The sequence below is a fragment of the Tripterygium wilfordii genome, chromosome 3, assembly GCF_013401445.1.
Source record: "Tripterygium wilfordii isolate XIE 37 chromosome 3, ASM1340144v1, whole genome shotgun sequence".
Taxonomy (NCBI): domain Eukaryota; kingdom Viridiplantae; phylum Streptophyta; class Magnoliopsida; order Celastrales; family Celastraceae; genus Tripterygium; species Tripterygium wilfordii.
This window is the reverse complement of record NC_052234.1, coordinates 13569711-13582717: the sequence shown is the minus strand read 5'-3', so window position 1 is coordinate 13582717 and position 13007 is coordinate 13569711. Positions and strand designations below refer to the sequence as shown.

The 13007-nt window shown below is 35.8% G+C and overlaps 2 protein-coding genes across 2 annotated transcripts; one reads left to right on the top strand and one right to left on the bottom strand.

The window, feature by feature from the left end:
* Positions 1-7: 7 nt before the first annotated feature.
* On the top strand, positions 8-2547 carry LOC119984772 (laccase-17-like). The gene is made up of 6 exons (XM_038828880.1): positions 8-196; positions 308-459; positions 553-797; positions 903-1031; positions 1138-2091; positions 2211-2547. The coding sequence occupies exons 1-6, from the start codon at positions 95-97 to the stop codon at positions 2339-2341; spliced, it is 1713 nt and encodes a 570-aa protein (XP_038684808.1). The 5' UTR covers positions 8-94; the 3' UTR covers positions 2342-2547.
* A 723-nt stretch (positions 2548-3270) lies between these two features.
* LOC119984785 (protein FAR-RED-ELONGATED HYPOCOTYL 1-LIKE) lies at positions 3271-5315 on the bottom strand. The gene is made up of 3 exons (XM_038828899.1): positions 5107-5315; positions 3820-4478; positions 3271-3630 (listed from the first exon to the last, which is right to left on the bottom strand). The coding sequence occupies exons 1-3, from the start codon at positions 5142-5144 to the stop codon at positions 3557-3559; spliced, it is 771 nt and encodes a 256-aa protein (XP_038684827.1). The 5' UTR covers positions 5145-5315; the 3' UTR covers positions 3271-3556.
* Between the last annotated feature and the right edge of the window lie 7692 nt (positions 5316-13007).

The following is a 13007-nucleotide window of genomic DNA, read 5'->3' as shown; positions in this document are numbered from 1 at the left end:
GCTGCAGAATGCAAATCTTGCTACCTAATTTTCCATCTTTATATAGCAAGCCTCTGCTTGTATCCCACAAAGTCACAAGACAGTGAAGTGAGAGATGGCTGTTTCTTATATCTCTTCAGCTCTTCTTCGTGGGTTTTGCACTTTATTACTACTGCCAGTGCTTGGAGCAGCCATAACTAGGCATTACACTTTCAATGTACATTTCTCAATGTTTATATACATCATACACTCTGTGTTGGTTTCATTATCTTTCTCTCTGTTGTCCCTTCTATGATTAACTAATTGATTCTGATTTTGCTCAATGAAGATTAACTATCACAATGTGACAAGATTATGCCACACAAGGAGAATCCTGAGTGTTAATGGACAGTTCCCAGGCCCTCCATTAATAGCAAGGGAAGGTGACCAAGTTGTCGTTAAGGTTAATAATCATGTCTCAAACAATGTGACCATTCACTGGTATGGACGAATTCATCAAGAAATGCATTTATTTTCTTTCTCAAATGTTTAATTATTGAGTGTGAGTGTGAGTGTGGTACCTCTTACCCTCAGGCACGGCGTTCGGCAGCTAAGGAGTGGGTGGGCAGATGGACCAGCTTATATAACACAATGTCCTATTCAAACTGGCCAGTCTTACACTTACAACTTCACACTCACTGGACAGAGAGGAACTCTCTTATGGCATGCACATATTTCTTGGCTAAGAGCAACAATCTATGGTCCCATAATTATACTTCCGAGACGTAACGAATCTTACCCGTTCCAGAAACCCTACAAGGAAGTCCCCATCATGTTTGGTAATTTTCAGAAAGCATTTTCTGCTTATGATACATATATACCTGTATATGTGTATGTATGTATCTAAGTCAAGTCTCATTAGCAGAATTATGGTATGCATGCAGGCGAGTGGTTTAATGTAAATCCAGAGGCTATCATTAACCAGGCTCTGCAAACTGGAGGAGGCCCAAATGTTTCAGATTCATACTGTATCAATGGACTTCCAGGACCATTGTACAACTGCTCTAAGAAAGGTAGATACATGGCAGTAATCGTGGACAAGATCCACCAAGAAAAACACACCTCGTTATATATCGCTACTAGACATGCTTTAAGACAGTTTTTTCCCTGCCTCTGCAGACACATTTAAGCTGAAGGTGAAGCCAGGGAAGACATATCTTCTCCGATTCATCAACGCTGCACTTAATGACGAGCTCTTCTTCAGCATTGCGAACCACACTCTCACTGTGGTCGAAGCTGATGCTGTCTATGTCAAACCCTTTGACACCGATATACTCCTCATCGCCCCAGGCCAAACCACCAATGTCCTCCTCAAAACCAAACCAGACTTCCCTAATGCAACATTTCTTATGGCTGCCAGGCCTTATTTCACTGGCAGTGGCACATTCGACAACTCAACCACCGCTGGCATCCTCAAATACAAACACCCATCAAATAACATCAAAAAGCTTCCATTATTCAAGCCAACACTCCCTGCTATTAATGCCACTGGCTTTGTTGCTAATTTTACCAGGAAATTCCGTAGCTTAGCTAATTCTCAATTCCCTGCTAATGTGCCACAAACCGTGGACAGGAAGTTTTTCTTCACTGTCGGACTTGGGAGTAACCCATGCCCATCAAACACAACGTGTCAAGGACCAAATGGCACCAAATTTGCAGCTTCTGTCAACAATGTATCTTTTGCACTTCCATCAGTGGCTCTTCTTCAAGCCCATTTCTTTGGACAGGCTAATGGCATTTACACCAGTGATTTCCCAGAGCAACCACTTACGCCCTTTAACTACACAGGGTCGCCACCAAATAACACGATGGTAACCAATGGCACAAAAGCATTGGTACTATCATTCAACACAAGTGTGGAACTGGTTTTGCAGGATACAAGCATTAATGGGGCAGAGAGCCACCCACTTCACCTTCATGGATTTAACTTCTTCGTGGTTGGGCAAGGTTTTGGAAACTACGATCCCACCAAGGATCCTGCAAATTTCAATCTCAAGGACCCTGTTGAGAGGAACACGGCAGGAGTACCTGCTGGTGGTTGGCTTGCCATTCGCTTCCTAGCAGACAATCCAGGTGAATACTTGTTTAAGACTATGACATGCAATAAAATCCTAATTTATTTCAGATTTGATTTATTTAAGGTTTGAGAGCAATGCTTATATTCAGGAAGTTGTTTTGGCTTTTGTTTTTAGGGGTGTGGTTTATGCACTGTCACTTAGATGTTCATACAAGCTGGGGGCTCAGGATGCCATGGATTGTTTTGGATGGACCTCAACCGAATCAGAAGCTACCGCCACCGCCTTCTGATCTTCCAAAGTGTTGATTTTTGACAACACAAATTTTTTTTTTCCCGCTGTTTTGTATAATCTTGTAATTACTTTTTAACTTAATAACTTGACATCCTTTTCACATGTGCGGTGTGCCTAAATTAAAAGGAGAGCGAGAGCTTCGGTGTAAGAATCGGATGTGTAAAGAATTATGTGTTCTTCAACAAGATTTATCCTATACTTTAACAGAAGTTGCAGAATATGCCTTATAGATTCAGCATCGAAGACGGAATGGATCTTTACCAACAATTTGTAATGATTTGGAGGGATCCCTTAGACCATTCTCTAGACAAGCACCAGAAAAACCATTTGACATCACAACCCCTTCCCTTGTCATTAAAAAAGAGGACAAACCCGTTAACTTCAAGAGCACCTATTGGTAGAAAGGGGTTGATTAACTCCAAGAGAGTTGGTTGGGTGGTAAGTTGACAAGATTAACTTTTGCCAAAGACGAGATCCTAAGTTCAACTCACATGCCCAACAAATTTCTTTGGGGGCGGCCCCCACGGGTTGGAGGCCGCACGAGCGAAAAAACAAGTAAAATCATCAACAGACTAAACAATCCGCTGCTATGGAAATACATGAGCTGGACTAAAAGTCGATCGCATCCAACTATACCAACAAAATAGATAAAATAGAGATTGCTCTATGAAGTGACAAATAGAAATAGAAAGGTAAACATTAATCAATATGCATACTAAAAACCAGTGGAAGGAAATAAACGGGAAGCCCATAAATCAAATCTCTGCAATGCTGATGAGCATTGCAATTGCTTATATGCTATGTCACCATAATTTTCACCAGGATCTATGCAAGAAAGAGGCCAATGTTGCATGCCTATATATAGCATCACAGAGCAAGAGAAACTAAAAAGCACAAGTATAAAAGAACCAATATTGATAATGATAAATTTACGAACGCATCGACGAAATGCAATCTTAACAAGGGTAAGCTTCAGGAAGATCACGATTTATAAACAGGATACCGCTTGATACCAATATCCATAATGCAAATACATAGACAATCATAGATTGACAAGTTAGATAGTCTGTGGGTTGAAATAAGAAAGGCAAAGTTTGGTGAGATTACCTTACATTTCCAATTGCAGAATATCATTTAGAATACCAGAGACAAGTATTTTTACATGATTACTCCAGCCACACGAGGCACATACTTGTATGCCTCAATTGTACACCAAAAAGCACCCAGCTTTACAGCATAAGCATGGAAAAGTACTGCTCAAATTCTTGATCAATGGTTGGTTTTCTGGTAACCTCTTTAGCCTCTGCATTCAAATATGTCTGCCACTCAGTAATTAAGTCAAGATAAATTTTCCACCAATTCAGAAATATAGTCATATAATCATCAAAAGGTCAAAGGAAGAAGGTGGGAAATGTTAGATTCCACCCCGTTGCTCTTCAAGTTTAAAAAGTTCCTTACCATTTGGATTTTTGGATCGTCGAAAATGAATTACCTTGGTTGACATTCCATCTTCCAGATGAAAGCACGTAAATATTCCGATTCACCTCCTTGGATGTAAGAATATTTTCCATTTCCTCATCTGGCTCCTTTCCGTCTTTTCCATATTCTGAGCAGACATAGTCTACGTGGCTTCCATATTCTAGAAATGGCAGCCCTTGCAATCCATCATAATCATTGTGAGGATCAAGCTCTCCTCCATGAAAGCTCCGTCCCTCTTTGCCAGCATCCCTTTTGGCGATTGCTGTATTCTCTGAGGAGCAATAGGGATTCTTCAAACGAGTACTGACCAAGTTATATGAGGATGTGGAGGGCCTATCACAAGGCCATATCTTTTCGATCTCTGTGTCAATCATAGCTTCACCGTGGACTGACATAGAAGAGTCTGAATCTCCAGGGAAGTCATTGCTGCCCTTTGCTGATTCAAGTTCTGAATTATCATCCAGGGCCACTCTCTCTGCATTTCCCTTGATTATCTGTGCATACAAGTCCTCGACTACTGAGTTTATTTTCAATTCAGGGAGAGGCTCGGATGATATGTGATGGGTGGAACATTTATGCTTTGGCAAAGGCAAGCCCAGCTGCTCAGCCTGTAATTTTCTCTTCCTGCTGAGATCAGCAATGCTTGCATCAACTGTTTGATTGCCATAAAAGCTGAAAACATTGATGGAGAAGGAGCAGAAAAGATGACAAAAATAAGAAACCGAATGTTGTAATAATAATTGCAAAAAAGGACAATTTTTTCAAGCCATATCTATGTGGTATAAGCTAATAATGTAATTATGCAAGTTACCAAACCCATAAGGGGAGAGCAATAAAACATACATTAAATCTCAGGCATGACAAAAATCCAAATGTCTACTCTTCAAAAGCTAGCAAATTACTGAGTGCTTGCGAAGTTGCGATTGATGAGCTGAATCTATAAAAGAAACTAGTTCCAGGTCCTCATCAAATACACTGACACACACATATATCAAACAGGGAGTTTTGCATACTTGTCTTACAGAGAACAATAATAGGAAAACAAATTCAAAGATTCAATCACTATTCCCGATTAGGAAAACTTTTAAAATTCAGCATCTAAAAAATCCCAAAGTTCCAATATCCAAAAATTCGAGCTTCATTCCAAATTGCTTCTTACTACCCCAGACCCACTTCCCAGTCCCAGTCTAACACAACCATATAGTTTAAGCGATCACAAGAAGATGAAACTGTACAATCTTTAACAAATTAAAGCTCGAATCAGAAGAAAGTCCAGAGAACAAAGTCCAAGAAGCTAAACCTGTCGATCTCAGATGGGTCCCTGTTATCTTCATCCATTTCAGCTAGAAATCCCACAATACAGGAAGACGAAAGCGATTCAGAGGGCAACGTGAACCCCTCACTTCTGAGGATATCCGATAAGTAAATCACTCAATTTACTCTTTTTTTTCCTTGGCAGAGACAACAAAGACTGCCAGCCACACCACCAGAAACTAAAGTGGTAGATCGATCACTCAATTTTATTTTGCTTTCTCTGCCCACACTTTTATTTTGTCCTACACAGACAGCTGGCGCAATTGCATGACACGTAGTAGCTTCTGACTCAAGAGCGTGGACAAAAACGACTCCAAAATGTAATTTTTGTTGCTCAAAGAGTTGAACATGTCTAACTCAATCACCGAAATTTTAAGATGTTTCATTGTAATAACTCAAGTTCAAATTTTTTCCAACATTCGCATTCCATAATTTTTTCCGCATTTTGAACGTGTTGCAGGCACCTAAAATTCCCAAACAAATAATCGTACATACATATATATATATATATATATTTGAAAAACATCTCAAATCAAGCACACATGCATGTACAACCACAATGATGAACATCAATGTGATGCAAGAAGTTTCCTGCCACAATCAAATATATAACTTGGGCAATTAAAAAACAAATAGATGCCACTATTAACCACTATTCTTAATCGGTCCCGCTAGTTGTACATAGAATATATGTACATAAGTATACATAATACATGTGGCATGACACATAAGCATAATGACATGGCAATTGTTTGAATTTCAAAAAATTAAAATCTAAACTAGAAAAGCTGTGCAACCCTTTCTTTCTCTCATTTTCCAACACTTTCTCTCTCTCACTTTCTCCCTCTCCATTTCTCTCACTCTCTCCCTCACTCTCTCTTCCTCACACAGAAAACGAAGAGAGACTCAAACAAGTTGAAGATCCGAGAAGCCCAGAGAAAATGAGAGAAGATGATACCCATTTCATCATATGGAAGGCCATGTGGGTGGCGACGGCAACCAATATTCCATTTCCGGCGATGATTCGACTGGTTTCCGACCATAGATGATATGGAATCCATGGATCTGTGTTTATATAACGATTTTGTAAGTAAAAGTGGTATTTGATGTGAGGTTTGAGATTTGTTCGAATTTAGTGCTTAGTTTGATAGTTACACTTTCTGATGAATCAATGTGTAATTATTTTGAAATTGTTACACTTTCTGAGACACTGATGTGTAATTAGTTTTCTGTCAACATAATTCCTTATGTTGTTGAAGTATGAGTAATTAGTTTACAAAACCATTTATTTTAGCGTTGATATACTATAATTACAGTATCTTTGTGTCTTTATTTGGCAAAAATTAGGCCAACAAAGAAACCATAGCCGAAGAAGTTGTGCAGATGATTAACAAGTAGTGGATTATCTGGTATGATGTGTTTTGTGTTGATAGTGTATGATGATACAATAAAACTGTAGATGTTTACCATTACACTGCTACTTGTTGTAATTACATTAACGTTGGTGCTAATTACACTCATTATAATACTTCTAATAATATGTCTATTACATTATTTCAATTCGTAATTACACTTCATCCAGTCCGGAAGATTACAAAAAACATTGAATAATTACATTATTCCAATGCGTAATTACACTTTGATAATTTCTAATTACATCATGGTGGTCTTGAAAATTTATAAAGGTGAGACTTTTTAAAGCAATGGAAGAGGGCAGCTTTAGCTATTGCTAGAGGTTGCAAGGGAGGCTTTAGCTACTATGCCCACTGTTTAGGGTCTTACATGTTGTGAGTTTGTTTGTTTATGGTCTTCCATGTTGTGTTGTTTTTGCCCTAGAGCTAGTGGGGTGCTCTCCTCTTTCTCTAAACGTTCAAAGCTATATTCGAAGAGAAGATTACATTATTTCAATGAATAATTACACATTGATATTTCTTAATTACCTTATTTCAATGCGTAATTACATTGATAATTTTTAATTATAAAACAAAAGTGAATAATTACATTATTCTAATGCGTAATTACACATTGATAAGTTGTAATTACTTTATTGTGCTATTACATAATTCACAATATATTGTTGTAACGTCATAATTAGAAATTGTATCTCAAAATTATATAACAATCTATTGAATCATAAAAAAGATCGAGTTCAAAACATATAAATATCAATGTGAATCTAATTGGCTTAATGTTTTGATGCTCTTGGCAATATATATGTAATTACATTGTTTGCAGTCCAATTACACTGAAGAAATTTATAACTACACATTATACTGTCTTAAAACTATACATTACGCTGAAAAAATTCATCAACGATGTTCATATTTTCACAGCCAACAATCATAAAAAAATATGTCAAATATAGTGTGATGAAAAATTGAACAATTGCCCAGTATTTTTATTACTTATACATGTTATTAGGTAGTTATCCAGGTTACCATAGTAATCAAACAACCATAATTGAAACTTATGATGTTCTCAAATCATGTCGAGTACCTACCGTAACTAATATATCCAAATTTTTCCACTCAAACACAATATAGCAGACACCAAAGAACTTATTCTTTTTTTCTTGTAAAGCAACTAGTACACTAATTCCAATAATTAGATTGTTTGGAGTCATAAATACACAATTTTAACATACCTTTATTACATTGTTTCAACCTCTTATTACATTGTCTCAACTTCTTGTTACATTGTTTAAGTCTTTATTACACTTTTTAAACCTCTTACTACATTGTGTTTCATCACACACAGACGCCTATTACATTATTTAAGAATCTTGTTACATTATTTTGCCCACCAAAGATAAACACAAATAAAACATGAAAGTCCAACCCAAACCCATGTCAATAACTCTTATAGAAACGGAGCATGATCCATGTCATGATCTCATCTCCCGTCAAAATCCTCCTCAAGACAGTTCAACAACCATTCAAACTCATACATTTATTACACTGTTTCAGTCTCGTATGACATTGTTTCAGACTTCTATTACATTGTTTCTTCCACTAAATACAAACACAAATAGGGGACGAAAACCCAAACCCATACCCATTTTTTATCGTGACGAGAAACACAAATAGAGCATGAACACCAGATTCATATCTACAGGTATCAATCAACTTCTTCTGTCAAACTCCTCCTCAAGATATGTTAGCAATAATCCATCTCTTCTTGGCATAAACCTTCATCATGAACCGCTTCATATCTTCTTCGACGTACCGACCAAATTTTCTAATTGTGGTTCAGACTGACATAAAAGAATGGAGAAAAAACAGGTGGAAGGGGAGAGAGAGAAAGCGACAGAGAGGGGTGGATAGGGTAGAGATAATGAGTGGATGGGTGTATGAGAGATGAGATTTAAAAATGAAATAGAAAAGAAGAAAGAGGAGAGAGAATAGGGAAAACACAATTCTTTACTTTGACTTTTTTAAAACCATGTGGCATGATGTGGCATAGTGAGTTGTCATGCCACATGTGTTATGTATAATTATGTACAAAAATTTTATGTACAAATATCTTTTTCCATTCTCGATAGTGGCATGGTGCTATTTTTAATTTAAGGGTGCGTTTGGTATGGGGGTAAAAATTTAGAGTTATAATTTGTTACTCATGTAAATGTTACAAGGGTAATAACAATTATAGAGAATAAGTGTTACCCTTGTTTGGTAAAGAAGGATAAAATTTACCCAAGTATTCATTACTCTTGTTTGTTACGACTATACATTACTGGTGTAATACCATTACCCTTGTTTGTTATTATTGTAATGAACAAAACTAGAAAAAAGTGAGATTATGTTTTTTATTGTTACGACTATCATGTACCAAAATTTTAAAAATATAGATACATATGCATATATATATACACACGCAGCCAGACATATATATATATATATAACAATAATCGTTAACAATTTCAACAAAATAATTTGATAACAGTCAAATCCATGACAAAGACGTAACACAAGAGTAGGGGTCACAATTTGACCCGCGGGCCTAGGTCTGAGCCCGGCCCTGCCCAACCCCTTAGGCGGGCATGGGCTCCATTTTTTGGGTTAGCCCAACCCGAATCCCGACACCTCAGGCCAATTTTGGCCCAGCCCGAGCCCAACCCAACCCAAGCCCGATATCATTTATTTTTATATATATATAATATGCATATATTTATATTTATATTTATATAAAATATGTATGTATATATATATAATACACACACATACACAGACAGTGCATGCACTGTCTGTGTATATGTATTATGTATATATGTATGTGTATATATAATACATAGACAGTGCATATGTATATATATATGTGTCTGTGTATATGTATGTGTATTATATATATATGTGTGTGTAATACATAGACAGTGCATATGTATATATATATATATGTATATGTGTCTGTGTATATGTATATATGTATGTGTATTATATATATATATATATATATGTAAGTGTATTATATATATATATAATACATAGACAGTGCATATGTATATATATATGTGTGTGTATATATGTGTATGTGTATATGTGTATATATATATATATGTATATATAACTTATGAACTTTTAGAATTTTTTATTTAAAGGGGAAATAGATTGGAGTAAAACTTCTCATTACTTTTTATTACCCAGGTCCCCCCACTAGTAAACTTTATGTGTAAAAAATAAGCTCAATTACTAAAATTTATTACAGGAAACTTTATGTGTAAAAAATAAGCTCAATTACTAAAATTTATTACAGGAGTAAAAGTTATACTGACATAACAAACACAAGTAAACTTAAAATTTAATTACCCTTGTAACTATTACACCCCATTACCCTCGTACCAAACGCACCATAGGTGTTAAATGCCCAATAAAAAGTTACAACACTGCCATTTTAAAAAAAAAAGCTCCAACTATTGATATTATAACTAAAACAGTCAATATTTTTCTTTTAAAAAAAAAAAACTAAAACAACGAGTCTTGAACACCTCTAAAAATCCATGCTAACTCACGAGTTTTGAGTCCTCTCACGAACAAAAACTTCTCGTTTATCTTTAATTGGAACAAGACTCTCCACATAGATTATAATGTGAACGTGATAACGATCGATATTATGATAATAAGGGAGGTTAAGTTTTTTTTGTTTATTACCAGATAATCTCTCACGTGAAGTCTGCTATAACAAAACAAAGGCAGTCCCAACAGTTCCAGATTGAAAATGATATTGTAAATTAATATTTTCTATATATTTATTCTTTGTGACTAGGAGCTAGACGCGTCACTCTTTTAGTTTAGTGAAATAGTTGTATATATAGCTTTTATTGTCTTGGTTCTCTATAACTTGAATACATGTCCTGTACAAGTTCTTCACATTATGAGATTTAGTCTTTGAACTCCTCTATTCTAATCGGTTAGATATTCCCTCGTTTGTGTTTCCACACACAAGAGTCTTTAGTTGTTTTAGATTTTTACATATATATATGTGTCCCTCGTTTTAGTCTTTGAACTCCTCTATTCTAATCGGTTAGATATTCCCTCGTTTGTGTTTCCACACACAAGAGTCTTTAGTTGTTTTAGATTTTTACATATATATATGTGTCCCTCGTTTTAGTCTTTGAACTCCTCTATTCTAATCGGTTAGATATTCCCTCGTTTGTGTGTCCCAACATGGGAGTTACAATTCAACGGAAATAGAACAACACCATAACGTGGAGTACACGTGTCAGGCAGAAAGGAAGCAGTTATTCTACACTATCAATCAGTTGAGAGAACGTGAAACACTTGACAACAAATCAACGGATCCAATTGTAAATATTAGTGTTAACAGTTTTCTTGAGGAAATATATATAAGCCTAGATTTTAGATTTTACAATGTCTGATCAATCAAAGACTCAGATAGAGCATATGTAATTTCCGTTTTTTAGCTTTTAATCTAATTAGCACTTTTTCCACCTTCTGTCTTGCGTTTGCGCCCTTTTTGGAACTTAATTACAACTTACAAGAGGTTTATTCATGTACACATTGTCTGATCTTATTTGTTAGCAACACTCGAATTTCGTCGCAAACGACATAATTAAGACTAATAACAGCTAGCTAATTAACCAAAATTCACCCTAGAATCACAGAAATCTAATTCTTCCTAAAAGAATATGTTAACACACAATACTCTACACGGTTAAACAGTTAAGACTAATAACCCGGAACCAATAACCAATAAAAAGAAGATGGTCTAATCATTGCCACCGGCGAAACAGAAACAAGCCTCCCCTATTCTTGAGGAGGGTCATGAGGAGGTTGCAGGTAGACCTGTAAGAAATGTAGTTTATAGTAGTTAGAATCAACAAAACAATCAAGAAACAAATTCTTTGAGGAGGTTGCAGGTGGGCCTATAAGAAATGCAATTTACAGTTGTTAGAATCAACGAAACAAACAAATTCTTTAACTTACCATTGCCACTTCAAAAAAGTACGTCCAGGTACTTCAATTCATCATTGAGGAGTGAGGACACTCTTATCAGGTCGCCGGGGTTCATATGGAGATGGCCGATAAGGCGAGTCCATTGCCCGTAAGTCTCCTCTCCATTCTCATGCCACTATTGACATGGCGACGATAGTATAAGGTGAAGAACTCTCCATTGGCTTCGACGTTACGAAGGTTCCATCTGCAATATGGGAAAATAAACCATCCCAATTCCTCGGAATCCAAAAATTCTCAATTGTATCAGTGCAGTGCGGGAAAGTCTTTTTTTTTGTTCGGATGATCTCCATCGCAGACAGAGTGGAGGATATGGAAATTAATAAGTTGGGTTTTTGGGTTTGTTTGATTAGGGTGAGAAGTTGCAGGTGTTGGGGCGGTAAGAAACGTAGTAGTTAGCATATCAGCAGAGTCAACAAAACAAGAAATCCATTCTTTAACATGTCTTACCGCCGCCACCACTTAAAAAATGCAAGTCCATGGCGCTTCGTGATTCACAATGGCCCTGACTTGTATCATGCATGTCGCCGGCATGCATACCGAGACGGCTGACGATGTTGGTCCATCCCCGTAGAATTGGCTTTCCATCCTCATGCCACTACTTGGTTTTTGCTCCATATCGAATCGATAAGTTTTTTTTAAAAAAATAATGGTGGTTTTTTATTTTGGAAAAACTCGAACTGACAGAATTAAATTTTATTTATTTAATAATTGACATATATAAAATATGATTTAGGTTAATCTTAATTATATATATACTATGGGCTAGTTTGGTAGAACATTTTCAAAGTAGTAGATATTCTAGCAGAAATAGTGGTAGCAGAAATATTGGACAATTTTAATAGCAGATATGCTGCTTGAATGCTGGGTAGGTATTTAGTTGAACTTTTACTGTTAACGTTTGTGTTGTGTAGCATACTGAATAAATTACGTATAGGGGTATTATACATTTTTATTGTATACCTGTATCCAAACATACAAATTTTATAAAATCAATAAATGTATTTAAATTAATTGAAGAAAATAATAAATTATAAAATAATTAATAAATTACCAAGTTAATTAAATTTAATTAATACATTATTTGGTAAGGGTATACATTATTTGGTAAGTTAATTAAATTTTATTAGGTCATCTAAGGGTATATTTGATAAATCAATAATATATTGGGGGCAAGATTGGAAAAAGTTGGGTAAAAAATGTGAAATTGTTCATTCATGGAGCATTTCACAAAATAGTATAAATGCCGCAAGAAATTGCCTCAGAATATGTGTTGCAAATTGTTGTTTGGTTGACATGGAGCATTTATACTAGCAAGTAGTATAAATGCTCCAAAAAAGACTGATCCAAACGGGCCTATGTTTTAGCATTTAGACATAATCATTTAACTTATATATTTATATTTTAAATAATGCACAAC